Below are 24,796 nucleotides of genomic sequence, written 5' to 3' on the forward strand. Positions count from 1 at the left end.
CAAAGCTCAATATTCTGTATATATTACAATAATTTAAACCATGAGATTGTATCTAAACTGCTATTTTGGCAAAATTTACTATTTAAGGTCACTGAAAGCGAGGTCTGGCAAGACCCTCAGAATATCTTACTTATTTCTGTCTGACAAAAGTAAACAAAGATCAGCTGGTCTTTCTCATCGCCGAGTCCGAAACATAGCAAAGGCAAGGTCCGTGTCGCATCGTGCACCGCTAATTTTTTTTGGCCATTGCGTCGTAAAATTGGGTCAAAAACATTTACCCGATGAAGAAGCCAACAGTGAAGTCACGGCACATGATCCGTGCTCGTTGCGGCCATACACACTAAGTGACAATCAGTTCGGAGTTTAAGTACAGAATCTTGCTCTTTTCACTTAGCCTAACCTACAGCAGGCCAATACTTCAGCTCCTTCAAGTGATAACGTGTACAATAGGCCCGGGCCCCATACAAGATGATGGAAGCAGTGTTTGAAAGTGACTATTCAAGTATGTATGCCTTTTGTAATATTTACATTAGCCTTGCGTAGGCTTGAGTAATTTGTTTCAACTTAGCACATATATATACTAATTACAGACATCTGTAGTTTTTTCTTTCCATAGCCTCAGTTACAGCGAGTTGTCTCAATTTTTCAACTGCATTTCCATCGTGTAATTACATTTTCCTTGAAGCCGTGATGAATGCTCAAGTCAATTGAGGTCTAGAACAGGAACAAAAATCCCCCCCCTCCCCCCAGCTCTCAAGAATTAGGGAAGTTTAGGTTGGGTTTTATACCTGTATTTACCATTTTTACTATGATAATTAATTAACAGACTTTTCCTTTCAATTCATTCCAGTTTGCTACAGTTCACATTTTACTGTGACCATTTCTCGATTGATTGCATTTTGTTGAGCAGGTAGGAAAGGGGACTTCAACTCTTAAGTTTGTATTTCCTTTAGTTAAAAAATGTAGTTATGATAAAGATATGCACCTGGCAGCATATTAAGCTAAATCTTGAAAAATACTCAGTGATAAAATGTAGTGATGTAAGACAGAACTATCAGTTGTTATAATTTTTGCATTTTAGTAAAATTTAGTAATTATACTGATGGAAGCCATATGTGCAAAAAGTTGTTTCAGATGATGACACTGAAGGATAAAATAACTAAATGATGTTTGTAATTTTGAGTAACATAAAATTTTAACTTCTTTTTTATCCAATAAACTTAACCCTATACAGTAAACCACCCGTATTCACGGGGGATACGTACCGCACCTCCCTGCAAATAGCTAAAATCCGCAGATACTTAAAACCCCCTCTAAAAACACTTAGAACTGCCTATTTTATAGTTTAAACACGAGGAAAACCCTCTAAAAATGCTTATACCTAAGTTTTATCACAAAAAGTGCATTTAGTCATGAAAATGATATGAAAATACAGTAATTAGTGAATATTTCTCAGTGAAAAATACCGCAAATGGGCGAATTTTCCGCAAATAATGGGTAGATACGTTCCACAGAGAACTCCGCGAGTATGTGAGTCCCAAATCGTGAGATCACAAATACGGGGCGGTTTATTGTATTGCCTGAATTAGGAAACCATAATAACGAAAAATATTTTGTGTGTCATCTTTTTACTAGCATGACAAAGTTGCATAAATGCCATCAATTTTCATCAAAAAATGTTTTTTAAAAAGATTAGATAAACATCATGAAATTTTCACGGCTGTCCTTTAAGCCATAGGGTACACTTTAAATTAAATGCTCCTGATTTTCCTATAAATTGTTATAATATTTACCCAAAATAAAAAATAATGAGGAGTGCATGAATACACTTTATTTCTTTTTAAATGTGATACAAAATTAAGTTAATAACCAAAAAGTAAACTTTTTATCGATATATTATGATTCATAAATAAAATATGTACAGTACTCACAAATTTTTGCAGAAAAAAAAGTTGTTCAACTCCTCTTAGCACATGTAAAAATGGGTTTGGATTTGTATTCAGCCAATAAAATACCACCATAAACTAAAGCCTGGTTTTGTGCATGTTCAATCACACTGTGTGAAAAGAAAGAAAACATTTTTTTTTTAGTGATACATAAGTGAACCTCACACTTCTGACAGTAAAAAAAAACTGGGGCACTTGTGCAGTTGGGGTTCTTGCATCTTCCTCTAGTCACTACCACTGGATAATGGTGGTACCCATCAGTTCTGATGTCTTTTCCAGGGATGTGTTTAGCAGCAGGGAAATGTTTCTTTTTCTTTGCAAACAGGGAAGTAATTCTCTCATCAGAGGGTCAACCCCTTTTCCTAATCACTGCAATTTCCCTTCAAGAAGCATTGATTCTGCCAAAGTTAATATTAATTCCTGAAGCATCATCATTTTGAGTTCAGGAACACCCATGTCTCTGTAATGTTTGCGATAAAGCAACTGACAGTTCACAACTGTTATACAGTATCAAGAAAGTTAAAAAATAACCTGCGATAGTACCTCTTCGACCGGGTGTGGATTCTGTAGAGTGCTATGAATGAGTTCATTAAAGCCACACCTCCCATGAATTTATTATACTGTACTCTTTAAACAGCTGCAGAACAGGATCATTATTGAAGCCTTAGCTTATTTGTCGTACCTTTTACATTCATCCAGAGGTTCTGCTGATACAAATATTGACAACAAAGTGACATCCTTATTGTCCATCCATTTTACTGCCCATACCTCAACATTATCTACCAAAGACCTTTTTTCTTGGTATGTACCATTTCCTTTCTTTTCTATACCTTTGTCCTTATCAAAAGATATACCTGATAGTCTATTTATCCTAATGGTACCCAAACAATATACAGTACATACTGTATCTGATTTTTAGCTAATGAGGTCATCAGTTGAAGCGAAGTAAACCAATTTTCAAAGTATAGCAAGTGATTTCTACCCACAAGTATATACTGTACTTGGTTAAATGTAAAACTACATTTGAGTTGGCTCCTAAGCATTCTTATACTCTATAAATATGCTCTCAATACATATTTGAATATTGTGGCTGTTCTGTAGTTCTGTATAACTCACATTAGAAATTTTGTAGTCTTCCTTTCTAAGATTAGTAGTTGTGGTCACTTAAATGCACTTCTGCTTGAGGGTTCGTCAAGAGAAAGAACAAGTGATATGAGAAAATCTGCAATCGTTGCTGTATGCTTAGAACAGAGCCAAGGCCAGTTGTAGCTGGGTAACAGTGGTTGGCTGATATAATCATTATGGTACAGAGTTCTGGCAGGGCAAGGGGTAGTTCTTGCAGTCATTTCTTGATTCTAACATGAAGCAGTCTTGTGTTAACATCTGCACTTTGATTAATCATGCAAGTGAGTGTTTTATTACTAACTAGCTACAATCTTAGGCTGACCTAATGCAATCCAGATGATGGTTTCTGTCTTGAAGATGACATCAATTACAAGGTCTTCATGATAATCACTACTGTGTATTAACTCTGTAAATCCCAACAACAGCTGCTATGTGGACAGCCAGTTATGCAGAGTCTAGACAATGGCTTCAGTGTGGAGTCAACTGACAGAAGACTGTGTTATTAAAAAACAAGAATGTTCAGTATGCTGATGATGCAACACTTGTGGGTGTAGTAAAGTCTCCACTTTTGAGAAATGAAGCTGCCCGCAGCCTCAATCAGGACATGGACTGGATCTGGGAATGGTGTTGTTGGTGAGGTAGGAGGCTGAACTCCAGTAAAACGAAAACACTATTGATTAGCAGATCTCATAAAGATTTCCCACCATCCTCCCCTTCAGGTGGATGGAACTTTGATGAACTATCGTAGGTGTAACCCTTGACTCACATCTAACTTTTGAGAAACATCTAATGAAAGTTTTGGCAAATGCCTCACGAAAGTTAGGTATTGCTCGTAAGGCCTCATATATTTATAACAGTGATAAAATGAATGCAACCTTCCAGAGATTTATCTCTTATAGACGGAGTGGTTCGTGGTGGTAGGTGTCCGTTTCCTAATTGTAGTAGCTATGATTTGGACCATCAACAGATGGTCTCTGGTTTGTCTTTTTTTCATAATTTGTATTTCAACAGAGATCTGTCACATTCACAATTGATCCCTGATCCCCTTTATTTGCCGAGAGCAACCAGATTTGCTGAACAGCAGCACCAATATGCAGTAAATGTGCCTCCTTTGCTGTCGAACGTCGTAGTTCAAGTCTTATTCTCACACTGTTGGACTGTGTAACAGCCTCCCAGAGGAAATCAGCGCAGTTGGAACTCAGAAGTTCAAGCGAGTGCAATGTAAGTTCAAGCGAAGGTCTGTCGTTACTACCTGAATACCATTTTAATACATTTTATCTATTTGTTAATATTTTTTCTTTTTTTAATAAGTGGTCCCCTCTTTCTGTATTTCTTTTACCTCATCTTTTTCCTAATGAACATCATATTCTTTGAAGCTTGAATTTCAAGTCTAGTGGCCTGGAATCTACTAGATATAACAAATTTCAACAACTCAGGCTACACGAACAGTGGAAAAACAGAGCTCATAGCATGACTCACCTGCCAAATGAGATGAGCTGACACTACAAGTTATGCCCAGGTTCTGGATGAGACTTCCATGGTGGCACGGACTTAATAATGAAAGAAAGATACAATGATGTAGATTTTGAAGTAAATATGATTTTTATATATGCCTTGGTGTTGGACTTATCACTCTTGTTGTTACACTGCTATGATCTATGAGTGGATTTCAACTAGTTCCAGAGGCAATCAGTTTGAAATTGTCTGGCATTCTGGAGATTTTTTAGTCAAGGTATCATGCAAGGTGAAAGCCTAATATTTGATGAAGATGCTTCTCTTCAAATAATAAGTAGTAAATACCAGAAATCCAAGTAATTATCTTTTTACAAAAGGTGCTTCTGCAGTCTTGCTTTTCACATCTTTGAAAGTCTAATACACTAGCTCATTCATCCTACCAAATTATTGATTACTGTAATTACAATTCTTTTATAGCATAATTCATGATGAAATAGTAATGGCAAGTAAGGCATCCATAAAACTGGTTAGCTTGTTGCAAAATTCCGAAGTTATAAAGATTTCATACTTTCAGGAACCCAGTTGTTTCCACTACATAATGCTGTGGCCATGAGAAATTTCAGTGAAGTTCAGCGTCTGGTTGAGAATGGTTACAATATCAATGAACAGCATTATGATCGTGTAACACCACTGCACATGGCATGTCTCACTGGTGATATAGGAATCACCGAGTACCTTCTTGAAAAAGGAGCATGGGTAAGTTTTATGTTATTTCAATTGACAGTTCTTATAATAGTATAGAAGCACATCAAGGTATGCCAATGTTTTCTTTTTCATTTATTACTGTGTTGTATTTCAAGGTAAATTTTAGTTGATCTGTTTTAGTAAGGCTTCATGCTTGCTTGAACTTATTATTCATTTTATTGCATCAGTTGCAGCCTCTTGCAATTACCCTTGAATCTTTGTATACAGTGTTTTTCTGTAGAGTTTGTGGAACTGTACTGATAAGCTGTGCAGCCTTTATTTGTGTTTAGATCGAGTTGCAGTAATGCCTGTTAATTGAAGTTGATTTTATTCAAAGCCTTCAGATTTTATAAGTAGCAATACTGTAGACCATCAAGATTTTCCATTGTTCCAACCAGTTTTCTGTTATATTTTAGTTCACGCCTTGTTCCATTAGAATGTCAGCTCATTGCAAGTAGTAAGACAGTAATGAATAATAATAATAATAATAATAATAATGTTCTGTTTAAATATCTATTGCCTTGGCTAAAAGGCTAGTATAGTATTCATCATCCTTGAATTGGTTAAGCATTCAGGAGATAGAGTTGGTATCCAGTGCCACCTTGAGGCAGAAAATTATATTGCTGACAATTCTAATTCTTATCTCAAAACACTAACCAATTGAATTATTTAGTTTTTTGGGAAAAGGAATTGTTAAGTAACTATACTGGGAAACTGTTGAAGTTGTTGACCATCAAAGTTTCAGTTACTAACGAAAGTTTTTATTCAGGGCATCAATTTTTAAACAAAATGTCAGGACCCTTTGATTGTTCATCGCCTATATAGATGAAATTTTCTTTAGTAAGAAATGTATTGTAGTTATGACAGAGGTATTAGATGGAGCTGATATTCCATATATACCTACTATAGCATTTACTCTTCCTACACTTTAGAAAAGTGTGGTATAATAATATTGTTAAATGTATCGCTGTAATTAGGGTAAAAACTATAATACTGCCCATAAATAACAAAAGTTTAATGAAAGCTTCTATCTAGACTGAAGAGTTCTTATGAATTATGAGATTTATATTTTAATATCATTGCCACGTGTAAGCAAATTATTTCAGAGAACTGGAAGACACTGGTGGTGGGTATTGCTGTAATTGTTACTGCACTGTGATGATTCTTGAGTTTTATAGATTGCCTGGTAGTGGCTAGTTTTTAATTTTCAGTTCTGCTGGATAATAGGTTGGCTAATTTGTGTGTACTGTAGCTACAGAGTATGCCAAGGATAATTTTTACATTTGTCTTTAATGTAGTTTGGAAATTAGATTACAGTATCTCTGAGTAGCATTGTAATTGTACGATATTTCTTTTTTTCCTTATAGGTCACAGTAAGTGAATGTTTGCCTCCTTCAAGTATATGAGGTAGCCATGTAATGGTTTAGGTGTAAAAGAAACAAATTTTGTATTTTAATGTAACATTACTAGATACGATTTAATCTTGCATTGTAACTTTTATTGCATATAATAACTTTTATTGTCAACTTTCATAGTTGTTTTGCTTTGCTTTCTAATTTTGGTTACTATTGCTATTCTCTGCATAGACAACTACAAAGGTAAGCATATATTTATACTTATTAAGTTTATTTTAAATGCATAATTTCTTGTATGCTCCTGCACAAAAACCTTAATACAGTAAACTCAATTTATTTAACAAATTCAGCAAAGCCTTAGATCCTTAAATGAGTAACATCCCCAAAATCTAGTTGTTTTTGAAGTGTATGCACCTATGGATAGCAAACCTTTCCTCATCAACCTTAGTTACATAATGTTTTAATTAATAATAAACAGTAAAGCAGATTAATATAATTTAATAAATTCCAGAGTCCAGTGTACTAGCCTTAAGCATTGGAGGTTCTTTGCAGAACAAAGTAACTATAACAAGACCACCCCAAAAATGTGTCAGGCTTTTGTTATTTAAAGTAGTTTGGAAATTAAATTACAATATCTCTGAGTAGCATTGTAATTGTATGATATTTCTTTTTTTCCTTGTGGGTCCCAGTAAGTGAATGTGTGCCTGCTTCAAGTATATGAGGTAGCCATGTAATGTTTTAGGTATAAAAGAAGCAAATTTTGTATTTTAATGTAACATTACTAGACTGTGTGCATCATCAGAATCATCCTCTAAGGAAACATCAGATGGCCTTATATCCCATTTGAGGAGCAGGATGTGATGGAAGCTGCCATTTTTATTCTTCTTCAGGGGTAGAGGCAGAAATTACTTGAAAAACTCGTAAGCCTTGATTTGCAGAGACACATTCTGCTGTATTCTTGAAACCAAGGTGTCATTTCCCTCAGGTTTATGTAGAACACCTGCAGCTTAGATTGATCAGCGCAGATAAAGTAGTTAAAGAGGTAACCCATTTGAGAGATGACCACTGACAGCATCATAGTGGGTGTGGCTGGCTGTCCTTTCATTCGCTTCTGACTGTGCATCCGGCATTCCAGAAGTTAGTGAACTGAAGAAGATTGCTCTTCAGATCAGAGATAGTTGTCATGCCTCCATTGTCAGCTTCCAGCCAGTTAGGATGTCCTCAATCTTGACAGCATCTTCCGCCATGTACAGCGCAACTATAATTTTCTTTAGTGAAGCCCTCAAAAACTGTGACTTCTTGTACTGATGCTGAATTTACTCATTTTAATGTCTGGTGCTAATGATTGGACTTTCTTAGCTGCAAAGTTGTTCAGCAGGGCTTTCCAGAACACTGTAGACAATTTTCATCGGCACTGTAGGTCTGCCAGTCCTTCAGATTAATTCTTGCATCAGGGTCATCAGTCTTTCCACAAAGGGGTCCACACTCTCCATGTCAGCTGTAAGTTGCTTACCAGTATTTGTGTAACAAGCAATATTACAGTGATTACATAACCTCATGAGTCAGCCATCATTTTCATTGAACTCTTAAATGTCCATCTGTTTTCCAGATTTTGATTCTGGCTGGTCCTCTTACTGGTAAGCTTACAAACTTCTTCAGTATATACCAAGCATAAAGAACAGCATGAAGGTCCTCATAGGTGGTCGTCTTCAGAGACTTTTTTTTTTTCTAATCAGATCTCTAAACTCAGCTCCCATACAAGTAACTGCAACTTAAGATGTCAACCAAAAGTATCAACCAAAAGTTACTAAGCTTACCTGTGATGCCTACTTCTGTATATATCAGTGTTCTCATCACACATTCTTTCAATGTAATAGGAATGGGTACTCCTTCCTCAAATTTGGCCAGAATTTGAGTATTTTACCTAAGCTTAAGTACTTTTCCACAGCCATGCTGTGGTTTGCCTTAAGCATGATGATACAGTACTGTATATGCCCAGAAAATATCGAAGGTGCCAGAAGACAGGCTGAAATGAACTGTTAAAACTGAACAAGAAATAAACAACAGAGACGGTCATTATAATAATGGAACTACAGGAGAAATACAAATTGAAAAGGATGAGATTATATACTATCTACTTTTAGATCTTGAGATGGTGTTTGACAGAGTACCGTGACAAGCAGTTAGCGGGGCATTATAAAAGCAGATATGAACTCATTAAGCTAGCGAGTTAGGCATATATGTACAATCTGAGATACATGTTGATGTCCATCAAGGATCAACAGCAAGTCATTTACTGTTTATGACACTACTGGAGGAAGCTGCAAAATAGTGCTGAAAGGGAGGCTCCTTAGATTTACGTTATGCAGGTGACCTAGTGTTAACAACAGAGATACAAAGAAAGAGGTTGAGTTTTAAAATATGAAGAGTTGAATGTAGACGAAGGACTGAAAATCAAACAAGCCAAGCAATACAAAGCTTACAGTGACAGGAAAGGAAATGGGAAAAGTACATTTATGAAAGTGACCACGTAGATGTTGTGAAGAAGGTGCAAGGGTTAGATGCAATATGATGTATATGATGCTGTCACAGACCATATTCATGATTGTAAATTATAGATGGGGCAATGGCTTGTTAACTCCTTAAATGTATAGGAAGAGAAAATTGAGAAGAAATGGATCAGGAGTGCCATGTTGTAGTGGAAGGACAGTATTTTTTTGATGTAGGAAACACCTATTTTTGGTAGCTGCTGTTCATCCTCAAAGGAGTTACACTCTCATGGTACCCCTAGGGCTCCATCAGACAGACCAACCAATTACAAAGAATTCTCTTATAGTTGGTCTCAGCCAGAATAGTGCTTTTTGGCACAGTGACAGAATGTAAAGGACTCAGGACAGGAGGGCTCTATCTCCTGTCCTACAACAATTACCTAGGATCTACATCTTACTTGCATAGATGTGACAACAGCATAAGTCGGTGCCATCTTCATTACATGCCAGGTCTGTGCAAAATAAATGTTCATCCCAGTCCCACGCCTTTTTGTCAAGGAAAGTGGGTGGGTTTGAGGACTCACAGCAGCTACCAAAAATTCTGTTTATTGATGAATAAAATCTTTATATTTTTGGCCCAAAGTATCTTTGGTATCAGTCATCATAGTTCTTACACTGCCAGTCTGCATTAATCAATTAATCCCACATCCCATACTGACCTTCATTTGCATTTCCCAAAATTAGCACATTTAGTGGTTCTTCCCTTACAGGTATATCCCCAATGCTTTGTCCCAATGAGCCCTTTTGGCAATTATTTCAGTGCAGTAATGGATACCAGTTAGAGTTTATATAGAATCAAAGATTATATGTTTATGATACTTGAAATACTCACAAAAGTTCTTGTTTAAAATATGGCTGGTTATTGTACTCAGCATACAGTATTTTGTCTTTTATCACCAAGAAATTTTTTAACCCATAGTGTTCATATGTATAGTGCTTGTTGCATAGATAACAAGTTTACTCTATTCACCTTAATTTTGGTAGATCTCTCTTTATTTAGATATATTTGTCTTTCATCGAAGCATTTATCACTACATCTGATATACTGTATTAGTGGTACATTTACATAATGTTTATAATTAGCAGTACACTTAAAATATCTATCTATAATTAGTGATGCACTTAAAAGTTTTTACTCATATGTTAGTGAAACTTCTAAATATTATTTTATTTCCAGATTAATGCCCAGAGTATAGATAACAGCACTCCTTTATGTGATGCTTGTGCTGGTGGAAGTGTAGAGTGTGTTAAACTTCTACTTAATATGGGAGCAGCTGTTAACCCACCTCTACTACTATCCACCCCATTACATGAAGCTTCTCTTCGAGGTGAGACTAGACAAACTCGAGTTGGTTATAAGCAGTACAAACCATTGATTTACTACAACCCACATATGATGATAATTGGGCTGGAAAAACCTGTGATTGCAATATATAATTTGCAAAGCAGAATGCCCTAGAATGATCATATTAACTCATCTTATTTGAAATGTTTACTCCTTGACCACTGAAGCAATAAGTTTAAGTTACATACTGAATAGTATTTACATACAGCACTGTAATACGTATTTCAAAATATTACAAATTCGCTCAGCCTACAGTGGGTATCCTTCTATAAATAACCATTGCACAACAGTACATGTTTTTACAGAGCCTCACTTTCACTTAGGATTGGTCAGGTAACTTATATTGTACTCTCATCTTTTCTTTCCATTTAATTTTATCTAGTACTTATCAACTCAGTGCACACTCAGAACTTCCCAAGTGGGCACTTGGACCTTAATTTCTACCTTAGCCTCCTTAACATGAAGGCTGAATTTTAATACTTGGACAATCTAGTGTATGGATTAAAACAACCACATTAGCATTGTCTAATATACACCTCAGACTCTGAGCTATCATACATCCTTGAGTAGGTTGACAATATGACAGATGTTGGTACAGTACCTTTCTATCTATTAATATTATCCACTTGGAAAGCTTCTTTCTGTAATTGAACTCCTCCGTAAGTAGATACTCAGCTGCTGCAAGGTAATGATTTGAACTTCTATGAATACATAATTATATAATGCAAATTATGTAGTGATAGAAGCAAAAAATTGTCTTATGGTGAGGTACCCAGTACTTTCCCACTGACTGGGCATCAGTGCATCAATTCAAGAGTGAAGCTTTGTATTTTTTCATCTGGTCATCAACTTCTTACAAACTGTAAGGCCGGTGTCACACTATGCGGCGTCGCCGCTACGGCGAAACCGCATGCGGTGTCGCACACGGTGATATTACACACAAACCAATGAGGTGTCACTAGTGCCGGGCGCTGCCGTTTCCGCTGAGACTGCGCCGCGTAATGCTCGCGGCAGCCCGGACCGCCCAACGCCGCATCCGTCCCTGTTTCCATGGGAAAACACACTCAGTTCTATGCACGTGGTCACACCAGGCGGCTACGCCGCTTCAGCGCTCCACTGAACCACTTGTTTTACAAAGATGTTTGGCGTTGATTTATTCATTCAATGCATTGTGCAAGGCCATCACTTTGGGAAAGGGGTGATAAAGGATATTGTGATAAGCTAAAGACAGAAAGAAGAAGATCCAGACAAATCATTTTTTTAATATCCATTCTTCCTGATTACAAGCAATTTAATGATGACGAGAAAATAGGTTTCAGACTGCTGACTCTTCAATTCTTTCCAAAGCATCCGACAGGAAAAAAAATCACAGAACTTTACAGCCAGGTCAATTACCTCAAGTACCTATCTTTCATCTCATCAGTCCATAATGAATCCCTCTTATCATTTTCAAAGGTATCCTGCTTCTGTCAAGCACTGATATGCAAGCACCATTACATGTACAGGGACCACTTCATAATTATGCAGGCATCATTTCATCAAATGCAGGCACCAGCTCAAATGCAGGGACCAGCTCATGCAGGGACCAGCTCATATACAACACCAGCCCATATGCAGGCACCAGCTCACATGCAGGCACCATCTCAGCTAATGCAGGCACCATCTCCTGTGGAAGCAGCATCTCCTGCACAAGGATCCTCTATGCAATCACCAACTCCTGTCCATCCCTTAGCACCATAGATACCCAATCCACGTCTTCACAGGACTTTCAAATGATTGACGCAGTGTCTCCTCAATCTCCTTACTAAACATCTACTTGCTTCGCTTTTTATGAAATAGTTTTTCAGAATTCAAGGAATATTTTATTTTTACATTTGAATCTTCTATTTGGATTTGAATTATTATAATATATTGTAGTTACTGTATTACATTACCATTTTCCAGTCTGAATAAATCATGTAATAATATTTATTTTTTTTTTACTCACCTTAGTGTAATTGTTAATCTTTCTTCTGGAGATATTGATCTTCGAAACTTTATATTTTTAATTGTTAATCTTTTTCTTCTGGAGATATTGATCTTGAAACTTTGTATTTTAATTGTTAATCTTTCTTCTGGAATATTGATCTTCAAAACTTTGTATTTTGCTTCGAGATATGAGGCCTCAGCACTTCCAGCAGTTCATCAAAAGAAGCTTTAGACATTCAGTAATACTCAAAAACCTTTCATCATATTTTCGTATATTCTCATGAAACGTTTCTTGTTCTGCATTAAATGGGTGAATCCAGTGTTTGACGAGGTTGGCTCTTTCAGTAAGCCCTCTGCTTCTAATGCACAAATAACATTCAATTTGGACAACATGATAGTTAACCTATCTGCTAGCTGCTAAGGGGATAGACTGAGCGACCCGCCGCTTATGTGTGAGCCAGGATGCAGGTGATGGAGGTGCGCGATCTGGTTTCGCCGTAACAGCGAGCGACGCATAGTGTGACACCGACCTTATGTTCCTGTAAAGCATTGGTTTATATGTACTAAACATGAAATGTGTTTATAAAGTAAATTTGTAACGGCACATCCAATTTGGGACTTTGAGAATTGTGAAGTCTGTTGGACGAAGGCCTGTGGTAGTGGTAATAGCTCACCTTGTGTATATCGACATCTGTTAAAGATGAAGCTTGAACTGGGGGTAAAGTAACTCAACATTCTAGATAGCTTTTTCTCTGGTATATGTAGCAATTCTTATACCTAGAAATGTGCTAAATGGAACCAATTTCACTGGCTGACACAGGTCTTCCCCCAGAAATAGATTTTTCCTTTGTCAAAATCCCTTATTTTGCCTTCTCTTTGTAGCTGAATAAGAAGGACCTAGCAATTTTAAATATGAAACTATTGCAATATTGATTATCTTGTATATTTTATTTCATTACTGTGTTTACTTTTCTAAGATACACTTGATTGTCTTGTATATTTAATTCTTTACTGTATTTACTTTTCTAAGATACACAATCTTTTTTTTTTTAGGGAATACAGAAATAGTTGCCCTCCTCATCGCAGCTGGCGCTCACTTAGATCCAAATGACACTCATTATGGCACACCACTCCATGCTGCCTGTTCCATGGGAACTCCATCTTTATCCTGCATCAGATACTTATTAAAGTCTGGTATGTCAGCAGTATATCCGTTTTTGGTCAAAGTTTTAATGTTCAGGTGTAGATTATAGCAGTCATGCAACAAACAAACCTCTTATTTTACTTTCATTATTACTGTACTTGAAAAAGTAATTTACATCATTTTCACAGGTGAATTTTGCATATACAAAAATCCCTTATATGAGATGAAACATTTACATATACTGTATAAATAGCAACTCTGTATATCAGCAGTATTGTCACAAAGAAATGTGTAGGTGAGGGAATGGAACACTGAGGAACACCACCACAAAATAATAGGGGATTAGATGTGTCATCAACTGTTATTGTTATTATAGTGTAACAAGACCACTATGCCAAATTTATATACATTACTCTCATAGAAGCCCAAAGGATTTCTTATTAAATATGAGAAACCTGAAGCTGCATTATGTTAGATTAGTTGGACAGTTAGGTGTGAAGAGAAAAAGGGGAGATGGAGATCAAAGAACTGCATAAAACCCTCAGTGCAATCAAAGTATACCACACAGTGAACAGTGTAACCGGTACTCCCCTGTGGTGTGTCATCATTTGTAGTAGATATAAAGTAGTTGGATGAAAGTTAAAACTGAGTTTACAGATCGAAGGAAAACCACAAGCAGGAAGTTTGGCTAGCAGATCTTTATGCAAGACTGTCAAACAACCTAGAGATATCAAGAATAACCAGAAAAGATTCTCCAAAGCCTTGTATATAAGACTTGACCAAACATCAGTCATCTGAAAAGAGTTGGAATTAAGATGTCTTAGAGAGTTAGGCAAAGTTTGAGTGCTTGGACAAGAGTAGAAGTTAAATCATCAATAGAATAATAAGTGGAAGAGTCAGAGTAGTTACCTTTCTGTAGAATGGGCTGAACTACATCATATTTCCAAAAGGAAGGATAAGTATGGGATTTGATAATTACTGTAGGCAAGAGACAGCTCAGTACAACAACCAGGTCTTCTTCAAGGTCCTTGGTGAATCATGCAAGAATGTGATTTGGCCCAGATGCTCTGATGATCTTTCAAGGATTTATGAATTCTACTGCACTTATGAGCTGAGAATATTTAGGAGGGCATAGGTCAAGGTTTCAGTTATAAAAGCACCAAGCTTCCAGTAGAGATACAGAAGAAAGGATCATATGTCATTATATGGAAGAAACTGGTGGGGGATATGCAAAGTGATCAATAGATCTGAGGGAGAAGACACTTGTATTGTGTAAGGTGTTTGTGCTTTAAATTTACAAAAGTATACTTCTCTAATTTCATCGGTTATTCTTATCTTTTGGTAACAGCATAGATTTGAAAGCATATTTGCCAGGTATATGTGGCAAGCCACTGGGTAAATTCAGTAATTCTGCAGGTGAAGTCCCTTGTTCTTTGTTTCCCCTAGTGTAGGAATCTGTGTTTTTAATGAATCAGTGCATTCCTAATATCACTGCTGAAATACCCATGACAAATTTTGTGCCTGGTGTGAAGTAACAGAGGATGATTACACAGTACATACTGGTATGCCATCCAAAGAAAAGTTAATCTTTCCCAAGAAGAATCAAACCTGGCCATGTAATTAACAAGCAAAGATGAGCATACCACAATAATCAGACAAAGATCTACATTTGGCAGCACATTGTCCAGCTGAGGTACTAAGATTTTATGCAAATTGTCGTGAAGCAAACAGAACTTGCAGTTTGGTGTTTTACCAAACAAAGTGCAAGGAATATATTAACATCATCTTTGGTGTACTGGGTGTTTTAGGCAGAAGGCATCATCCTTAGTACTTTCACCTCTTTCGTTGAATCTTCTGCTGAAAACCCCAGTGGACAGAGTTAACAGACTATAAACCCAAGAGAGCTCCAAAGGGAAATAAGCCTGTAAAGAGAGACACCTTAAAGGAAAAACTGATAAATAATTAAATATGAGGTAACAGAAAATTAAACTGATACATTTGGCTTTATGAGATGTTAGCAGAAAGCAGGTATGAATTTGCTCCTTACTTCGGTTTTCTCAATTCTATTCCTGATTCTACCAGCTCAGTTGTCAACTCCCAGTCCAACTGCACTTTTCTTTGTCGTCTTCCTTGCTGTATAACACCAAGCCATGTTGCAATGCCCTTACGTTTAGAATACCTTGCCACATGTCACTAGTATAGATAATAAATAGCAAAGGTCCTTGAGGAAGTTATGCTCATTGTGAATTATGGTACTATAACAGAGATTCATTTTTAGCCGTTTTTATTTTTTGCTTCTCCCACAGTTGGTAAAATGTTGAAAATATACACAATGTATTTGTATAATTTAGCAAACAAACAAATAAGCAAACAAAAGTATAAACTCATTGGCAGAGGTAACTATAATGATGATGCAGAAGACAAAGAGACCCTATTTGTGTAGTTTGTATAACAATAGTACAACTGCATTTGCTAGGATGTAATTGTTTTTTGTGTGCCAATAATGATGCCAGTAATATAATAACCTGTTTATTTCTTATATTTTATTTTACTCATTTGCCCTTCCCTTTGTTAATATCATGTTTCACTGTTTCACCTAAGGACATTTTATTTAAGGTATCTTATGTATGAAGTCACAGCCTTTTGGTTTGTTGTTTTTATGTTACACATATGACATTTTATTTTGTGATAGCTTGGTTATTAACTCATAGCCTTTGGACTAGTTCTGTTGGAATGTACTTTAAATTAGGATGACGAGTACGGCAGTAACAAGTGTGGAGAATAGCTGCTTTATTGGAGTGGTTGCATTTCTTGGTACAGTAATGCTACTTTAAATTTTTACCTTTAACTGTACCTAGTAAACCTAGTCTAGCTCAGGCTATGATAAGAGGTTCCATAGCCAAGGATAACCTAGGTAGGGAAGCCATGCAGCATTGGAGAAGTATTGTACATTGTACATTACATGAATTTTTTTACATGAAATTGCCATATGTTTTTACTGTACCATGTATAAAACAATAACAATAAATATAAAATAATTTAGTGCATCCCTTGTTATTTTCAAATTATATTATATTTATGTGAAGAGTTGAATGTCCTATGCAACTCATATATCAAGCAGTGACTTGGAACAGTTATTTCATGAATTGAAATGGCACAGTAACTCAAAGTGATGTTTACAATTACCATAATTTTATACCTTAAAATCAGTTAACATAAACAGAACAGTGCAACCATCATACACAGTCTGTTAAAAAGGGTTTTAGATATAGCCATTTTCCATTCATGATCCCGCTTATGACTGGAAAGAAAGTGAGAGAGAATGTCCTATGAATGGTTTTACCCCAGTGATGTGATGTGAAGTTGACTTCATTGAGCCCCCTTCCCCATGTTGATGGTGTGCATTTTGACAGATCAGTGACCACTCACATCTAGTTTTCTCACTTCTCTCTCCCTACCCTAGCTTTGACCCACAACACTTGCCAAGCATTTAGGTATCAAATTTACCACTGAGGTCAATAGACGCACACTGGATTTTTAGGAAAAGCACCAATCTTTCCTTCCTCATCCAGCTTGACAATAGAACATGGGTAGTTCAGTTGTGAGCTAGACATGCTGCCATCCATGGAAGACCAGAGAGAGAGAAAGTGGAAGAGAGAGGTGGCCTACTTCTCTTAATATACCATTTTGTATAATGCATGAGAAATTTTAACTTTTAATACTTGAATGCAAAACATGACATGTTGGAAATCAAAATGTTTTAATACATCACTCTGGAATCCTGATTCATGAAATAATTGTCCCAATTTGCTAATTACTAAGGAACCATTCTGATACATTGTATGCTTGCATTATGTAGGAAGTTTGGAGCACAACAATTGTTTCATTATTTAAAATTTTGACTGTATACATATTTACTTATAAAATACATGTTAGAGAGTTCTCTTCATATGTTTTTTCTCAACATTTCAGGTGTGAAAGTTAATGCCATAAAGAATCATAAAACACCTCTACACTATATTGCTATGAACAGCAGAAATGCAGATGCTGCAAGGTTATTACTACAGTATGGTGCAGATCCATATCTGAAAACTAAGTAAGTGTATTTTACATTCATGTTTTCATTTGTGGCTCTTTTTCATAAAACTATTATTCTTTAAACACCTATGTAGGTGTTAGTCAGGTTTTACATGTCCTTAAACATGAATAGTATCTGTACTTTTTATTAATGCTTTGATTTTGAAATTAGTTGCCTGTTTATAGATGCAGGTTGATAAAGTATTATTTGTAGTTTATAATATTATTAATGCCGCCAGCTTTAACAATAAATGATGTAGTCAGTGGGATATACAATACCATGACTAGTTTTTTAAAGATAACACTACTTTTATTACTCTGAATATTGTAGTAAAGGTCATTAATTTGCCAAGTAAGTTTCCAATGATTAGTCTCCCTTTCAACTTGCTCCATAAAGAAATCTCCCAAAAAATAGAATGCCTGTATGTGAAAGGACAGCATAGCAAAGAGGAGTAAAGTCATAAATAAACTTAATAGAGAAATTAACAGGTGAATGAAGATGGGAAGATATATGTATTTGTATCAATATTTCTTGAAAAAAGTGAAAAAGGTCAGGAAGTATAGTACCGCACTAAAGTAGCATTACAACCTCTCTCCCTCTCACATTGAGTAGTATCAATAGACATATGGCTACCTAGAAAATTTTTCCACATCTATACAGTACAGATAGTAAAAGTCCTATGCTACTGAGCAGTGTTTCATTGTGCCACTTTGACAGAATATACATGCTGCTGCCTAGCAAAATGTGTAGCCGATACTAATTGTTGAGGTGTATGCACTACAGATAATAACAGATATTCCCTATTTAAGTCTAATTTATGAAAAATACACAAATAGTGATAGTACAACAAAAGATCTGAAGCATGTGGTAATCTGGTACTGCACTATAATTATTATTAAAAATTAATTTAACAAGACCACCAAGTCCCATGTCCAGACTCGATAGGGCTTGCCCAAAGGGTATGTTCATAAATGTGGGGGGAAAAATTGAATCAGGAAGACACGGTAGGGAACATAAAAGTATCAAGAGACCAAAAGGAATAGATGAAAAGTAATAGGATGAAAGCAATGTACATGGGGCTGAAGTGATTCTGCAAAAGAACATCTAGGACCATTTACTTTGCTTCACAAGATAAACTTCAGGTGGTAATCCTCTATGGCCATATGCCACTACTACTATCACCATGTGACAAAGAAATTGTTTTACATACAGTACTAGGAAAAAGAAAGCTTGAGGTCACAGGTAACACCAAGTATAATCAAATACAGTGCACAATATCATTCTTGACATTGTTATCTATGTACAGTGAATCATGGAGTTGGGGTCACCTAATCAGTATGTATGACTACCTCATTAATCCTTTCTAAATTTCTGTTAGGCTAGCTTTCTGTTTCTTTTGTATTTTGGGAGATTATTGAATGTAATAACAGGTGCATTATCTACATACTGTCCCATGTTATTTTCAGTGGCAACAACTAGTCAGTAGGAAAGACTACAAACAAGACCTGTTGAACACTAGGCATGTTATTCTAGGTTCGTGGAAAACATATGGAACTCCATCTCAGTGTTACCAGTATCTTAAAAACAGATCATACAGAGACTCTATCACCTAGCCTACAAAGTTTATCTATAAGAATAAAGTGGTTAAACAAGTTGAAGGCAGTGCTATTGTTGTTTTGAGTAATACTGGATTTGTATTAGTATTAATTATCAAGGTTGTCATGGATATAGCCAATTAGATCTAAAAGGATATAATAACTATATCCACTGGCTGCCAAGAAGTGAATGGTTAAAATAAATTTGTTTATTTATTTGGTTTTTCATTTACTAATTTATTAATCCCTTTTTTTTTATTGTATCATATTCACATTTGACGTACAACATATTCAGCTTATGATAGTTGTGTTCATTGGAGTACAAGTATCTGTATACTTGTAAACACCAAGTGTTTTCCTTTTATCTTTACAGTTCAGGACTTACTGCACGTCAGATATCTGGACAAGGTAGTGATATGGCAAATTTGCTAGCCGCATTTGAACGTACACCTCGATCACTGGCTCATTTTTGCCGTCTGACAATTCGTCGTCAACTAGGTCCACACCGTCTGAAGTCACTTGGTAGACTAGAAATCCCAGCAATCCTTGTACATTATTTACAGTAATGTACTGCTTTACCTGGAAACCAGTAGCATGGAAGAGCAAGTGGACAAATCAATAGTCGAGTATGAGTTTGCCTTTGTTAATAATCTGTTCAGTTTATATCTTTCTGGTAGAAATTCTCCAAGTACATTCCATACCTATAAAATATTCTTATATCTGTTATTGTATAGATGGTAATGTATTCCCCTCTCTATTTATTCTCTTTTCTGGTATCATTTATGCCCTTTTATTTTGAGGGGACCCAAAGTAACTTTCATAGAATTTTATTAGTTATTGTTACATGGACAGTTTATCAGAATTTTAAGTTAGTATTCTCCATTTGAAACAATGCATATCCAGACGTGTTTCCACTGTTAAAAAGCAATTCTGGAACTCTTGTGAGATTATGGCTTTTAGCGGCTCCGTCGTTTTCTTCTGAACCTCTTCAGCGTCTGCAAAACGGTTTCCTTTGAGGGCTTTCTTCATTCAGAGACAAAGAAGTCACAGGGAGCAAGATCGGGTGAATAGGGAGAGGGTGGTAGGGTAAGTGGTCATGCCATTCTTACGTCAGAAACTGTCTCACCTCCAAGGCAGTGTGCTGGTGCATTGTCGTGATGAAGCCACCACCTCCACTTTGCCTGGGTGGGGCAGGGTGGAGGTGTCAGCTTCATCCCGACAATGCCTCAGCGCACTGCATGTGGTGAATTTCTGACCAGAATGTTTTGTAAACCCTGCCACCCTCCCTCTGCCGATCTTCTCCTGTGTTCTTTTGTTCCCCGTGAAGAAACCCTAAAAACCGTTTTGGTGATGAAAATTCGAAAGAAAAACGACAGTCGATAAAAGCCATAACTCAAAATTCAGGTATCAATGATGAAAAACATAATCTGGATAAATGCATTGCTTCAAATGGAGAATACTGAGAATGATAAGACTTCAGCAAACATGCCAACAATAACTGAAATATGAAATTCGATTGACAATTCGGTACTTTAAGGTCCTCGTATTCTCAAATTGTGTTTATCACCCACATGAGAAGGGTCTTTCATTTTGCTGGTAAGTAATGATATTGCTATTAGTGTGATCTTTTTGGTGATAAAATATAAACTGTGTTTTTTTAAATAATTCCCATTATATGTAATCAAACACTGTAGTTATAGTTTTAGATTGTCTTTTAATGTTGTAAATGCCTCTACAAAGTTGTGTTCAAGTTTGCTGTATCATATATAAATATAAACCTTCAGTATATTATGTACCATAAATTGCGACATACAAGTCAACTTGATATACTGTATAATTCATGCTCACATTCTTAGCTCAAAGCTCTTAAGTTAGGCCAGTACCTGCCATATAGATTGGCCCACAACTATATTCTTGGTCTGATCTAGGGTAAGACAAAACCACGTTGCCTTTAGAAAACACTGAACAACACCTTTTGATATATGACATATCAGTATGAATTTTATACCAAACAACCTATTAGATATAGTGTAGGGATACTCTAGAAAAAAATAATCGATATAACTACTCGGTATTGAAAATTTTATTCTGATTACTTTACCTGTCATATTGGTATCCGCCAACAATAGCATCACGCATGTAAACAAAGCCAGTAGCACCAACAACCTCACATGGCCAAGAAATGTTTTAATTTTCAACAAAAAACTAAAAACTTTCAGTCAAGTTTTACTTTTTTTTTTTTAGGTTAAGTGGTAATGTATACCATATATGTGCACTAATAATAATGTCATTGTATTTTTATTCAGTAAACTGCCTTTGTGCATTGTTGAACTGTCATTACCCATAAATCTGTGCATTCATAAGAATTCACAAAGTATTGCACTATCATGAAATTATGCAGATGAAGGAGAGTTAAGGAGGTTTATTTCCTTAGGCTTACCCAGATTTCAACTCAACTCAAGCACTCTAGTCAGTGTTTAGTTGTTTACATATTGAATATCTGCTCTTGTAAATAGTGTAGTGCCCTTTTAAAAATATGAAATTATTTTGTACTATTATTTATATTAATCTTTGCCTGAAATACATTAAATAATCTCACCAGCTCAAGTTCCAATGAGAAATATTTGTGGCAATTGCTAGGTTTACAGTATATGGAGTAGAGCAATTATTAAGAGTACTGTTACACTTGTTCCCCAGTATGTAGATAAAGTTTGCATTTTATATCTGCTGCATATGTTGACCTTAATTTTGGAAAGATTTTTTTCAAGCATAAAAAGCTGACTTGTATGGCACAATTTACAGTAATTGAGCTTTATACAAATACTGCAATAGATAATGCCATTTGTTTACTAAAAATGAGTGGAAATCATTTTATTTTGATAATGGTTGATATACCTTTTACGATAGTGTAGCCATACAGAATGTAATTTGTTGTTATTACCTATCAGACACATCTGATGAGTTGTGTAATTAATATAGTCAGTGTTACATCCCTCCAGCTAAAAAAAATCTTGTTGAATTGTTAAATTTATTATTGAATTTTTGAAGAATTACATTTGCAATAGCTTGATTGCCATCTTTGTTTTCATTTCAGGGTTGAAACACTGTGTGATTGAAAATGACATATATGAAGTGACTGTAATATTACATGGAAAAATATATTTAACTTTGATACTAGGTTGAATGATTACAAAGTAGTCACTTTCGTAGTAGTTACAGTAGTTACCTGATTCCCTGTGTAATCTTTTCTTTTGTATAAATATAAATATTCACATCAAAACACCATTCTGTGTAATCCCAGTATCAAATTTAATTATGTAGTCAGGTCATCAGACTTTGGAATTACTCCATTATTAATGGTTTTCTCTGTAGTCTCATTTTCAAATTTGGAATTTTGTTCTGCAGAAACTTGCTTTACGAGTTAATGTTTATTATGCTTTTTCCTTATGAATGTTTGCTCATTTTGACCAATAATATGTACTGTTATAAAATAATGTAGAACATAATGCTCCAGTCATTGAAAAGCCAATTTTTTTAGACTATCATGTTTTAATTTTCTTAGGTGGAGGACCACAGTCGCATTCCAGTATGAAAGAACATTTGCAGTGGCCGCTGAAACACCTTTCCAATTTCCTTGAATAGCACTGTTTATTTAATCTAGACAGAAAAATGACAAAACCTGTCATTCCTATGCAGTTGTGACAAAACCTCTCCTTCCTACTCAGTTGTGATCCAAAAGTTGGTGGAACTTTACATGAAGCCTTTTTGGCTTCAATGTCCTTAGGCCCATGAATTGGTTATTGGGAGGCAAGGATGAAAAAGGAGGTTGGACTGTCTGATAGGAGTGTAAGGATGAGTTAACCTTTTATGATACAGGCTGTACCAAGAAGACCCAGTTTTGGAGAGACTGCTGGAAAACAACTAAGCCATTAATGTACTTATGAAAATCCAGGAGTCATTTATTTTCTTCAGAAGTCCCATGAGAGTTATCTAGATCAGTAAGATTGCCAGAACCTTCTGAACTCCCTAAAGCTTTAGGCAAAATCAAGGTTTTTCTTCCATTTTCCATGTTTCTCTAGAAGTTGAGAATAGAGAATGACATCTTTTGCTAGAGTGAGATGGATGCTGAGTGTCATCATCTAGAGGCAAAGGAACAGTTGCAAAATCTTTCTCTTTTGGCAGTCATTATTATGCATATCAGACTTACCCGCATGTGTAAGAGATTTACAGGCAAACTGATCTGTTGATCAGATTTAAATTCAGGTTGGTCACATCCATCAAAAGGTTACCAAGTCTTTATGCAAATCAAGAAGTGTAGGTATGGGAAAAGGATTATGAGACTTACAGTGATTTTTTTAAACTCACCCTATGAACAGAGGCTTATCAAATACATGTCAAAATTTACCTGCACCATTTCCCACTGCAGAAATAAATGACTTTCTAGAACATTGAAAGAACTCTCAGTTGAGTTTTTACTTACAGGTGAACATGAGTATTATCTGAAGAAGAAAAAATATGAGAAAAGTGTAAAGATGAGTAAGATGGAGATAAGCAATATATTTTACATTTCTGTTGATAATAAGAATATCAGGAGCATGTTCAGTGTGGAAGACGGTTCCTTCACTTCTGTTACAAAGTAGGGCTCACACAAGTACAATAGTTATAATTTTGCCACAGGTGATATGCAGTCAGAAGTTGTGAATCAACAGAATGCAGGACAACAGTTTTAGGTGAGGTCAAGTGTAAAGCAGAATCAGAAATGGAAGAAGCAACTGTAGAACTAGAGATACAAAGGCAGAAGAAAAACTACCAGAATAGGCAAGATCAGTACTGTATTAGATAGAGACCTTGCAACACTCATGGTCATGAAGAGAGAATGCTATTATCGCTCCCAAAATTGTGTCTACAAAGGCAAAAAGGGTTTCAATGAAATGAGGGTTGAAGGGAGAAGAGAATGAACTTAAGGAGTCGTAAGAGACTGGCTGCTTCATTTCATATTAAAGAATGGCATTGTAACTAACACAGTTAAGATGTCTATTTATGAATGGAACTCTTACAGAAATTTTAAGAAGAAGCACATCTCTACTACAGTAAACCTCCCGTAATCCTGGGGGATGCGTACTGCACCCCCCAGCGAATAGCTAAAATCTGTGTACACTTAAAACCCCTCTAAAAACACTTAGAACTGCTTATTTTGATAGTTTAAACACAAGAAAAACCCTCTAAAAATGCTTATACCTGAGTATTTTAATAGTTTAATCACAAAAAGTGCATTTAGTCATGAAAATGATATGAAAATACAGTAATTAGTGAATATTTCTTGTGAAAAATACCGCGAATGGGAGATTTTCCGCGAATAATTGGTAGATACGTTCCACATAGAAATCCGCAAATACGTGAGTCCGCGAATCGTGAGAACGCAAATATGGGGGCTTTACTGTACATGTATAGAAGCCATACTTATAGTCTCACACCTTGGAATCATACTATTA

The 24,796-nt window shown here is 35.8% G+C and overlaps 1 protein-coding gene across 1 annotated transcript; it reads left to right on the forward strand.

Annotated features, from left to right (window-relative positions):
* The first annotated feature begins 182 nt into the window (after window positions 1-182).
* On the forward strand, window positions 183-22,812 carry LOC136834290 (ankyrin repeat and SOCS box protein 13-like). The gene is made up of 7 exons (XM_067096674.1): window positions 183-502; window positions 5,101-5,282; window positions 10,352-10,502; window positions 13,541-13,681; window positions 17,604-17,727; window positions 19,678-20,088; window positions 20,842-22,812. The coding sequence occupies exons 1-6, from the start codon at window positions 469-471 to the stop codon at window positions 19,868-19,870; spliced, it is 825 nt and encodes a 274-aa protein (XP_066952775.1). The 5' UTR covers window positions 183-468; the 3' UTR covers window positions 19,871-20,088; window positions 20,842-22,812.
* Window positions 22,813-24,796: the final 1,984 nt, after the last annotated feature.

Source organism: Macrobrachium rosenbergii, chromosome 53, assembly GCF_040412425.1.
Source record: "Macrobrachium rosenbergii isolate ZJJX-2024 chromosome 53, ASM4041242v1, whole genome shotgun sequence".
Lineage (NCBI taxonomy): Eukaryota > Metazoa > Arthropoda > Malacostraca > Decapoda > Palaemonidae > Macrobrachium > Macrobrachium rosenbergii.

What these genes read in the sequence shown, in the direction of transcription:
- LOC136834290 (XM_067096674.1), top strand. Translation starts at nt 469, where the DNA reads ATGATGGAAGCAGTGTTTGAAAGTGACTATTCAA. An exon ending in ACATGAAGCTTCTCTTCGAG is followed by an intron (nt 10,503 to 13,540) that starts GTGAGACTAGAC and finishes TTTTTTTTTTAG; the next exon opens with GGAATACAGAAATAGTTGCC. An exon ending in CAGATACTTATTAAAGTCTG is followed by an intron (nt 13,682 to 17,603) that starts GTATGTCAGCAG and finishes TCAACATTTCAG; the next exon opens with GTGTGAAAGTTAATGCCATA.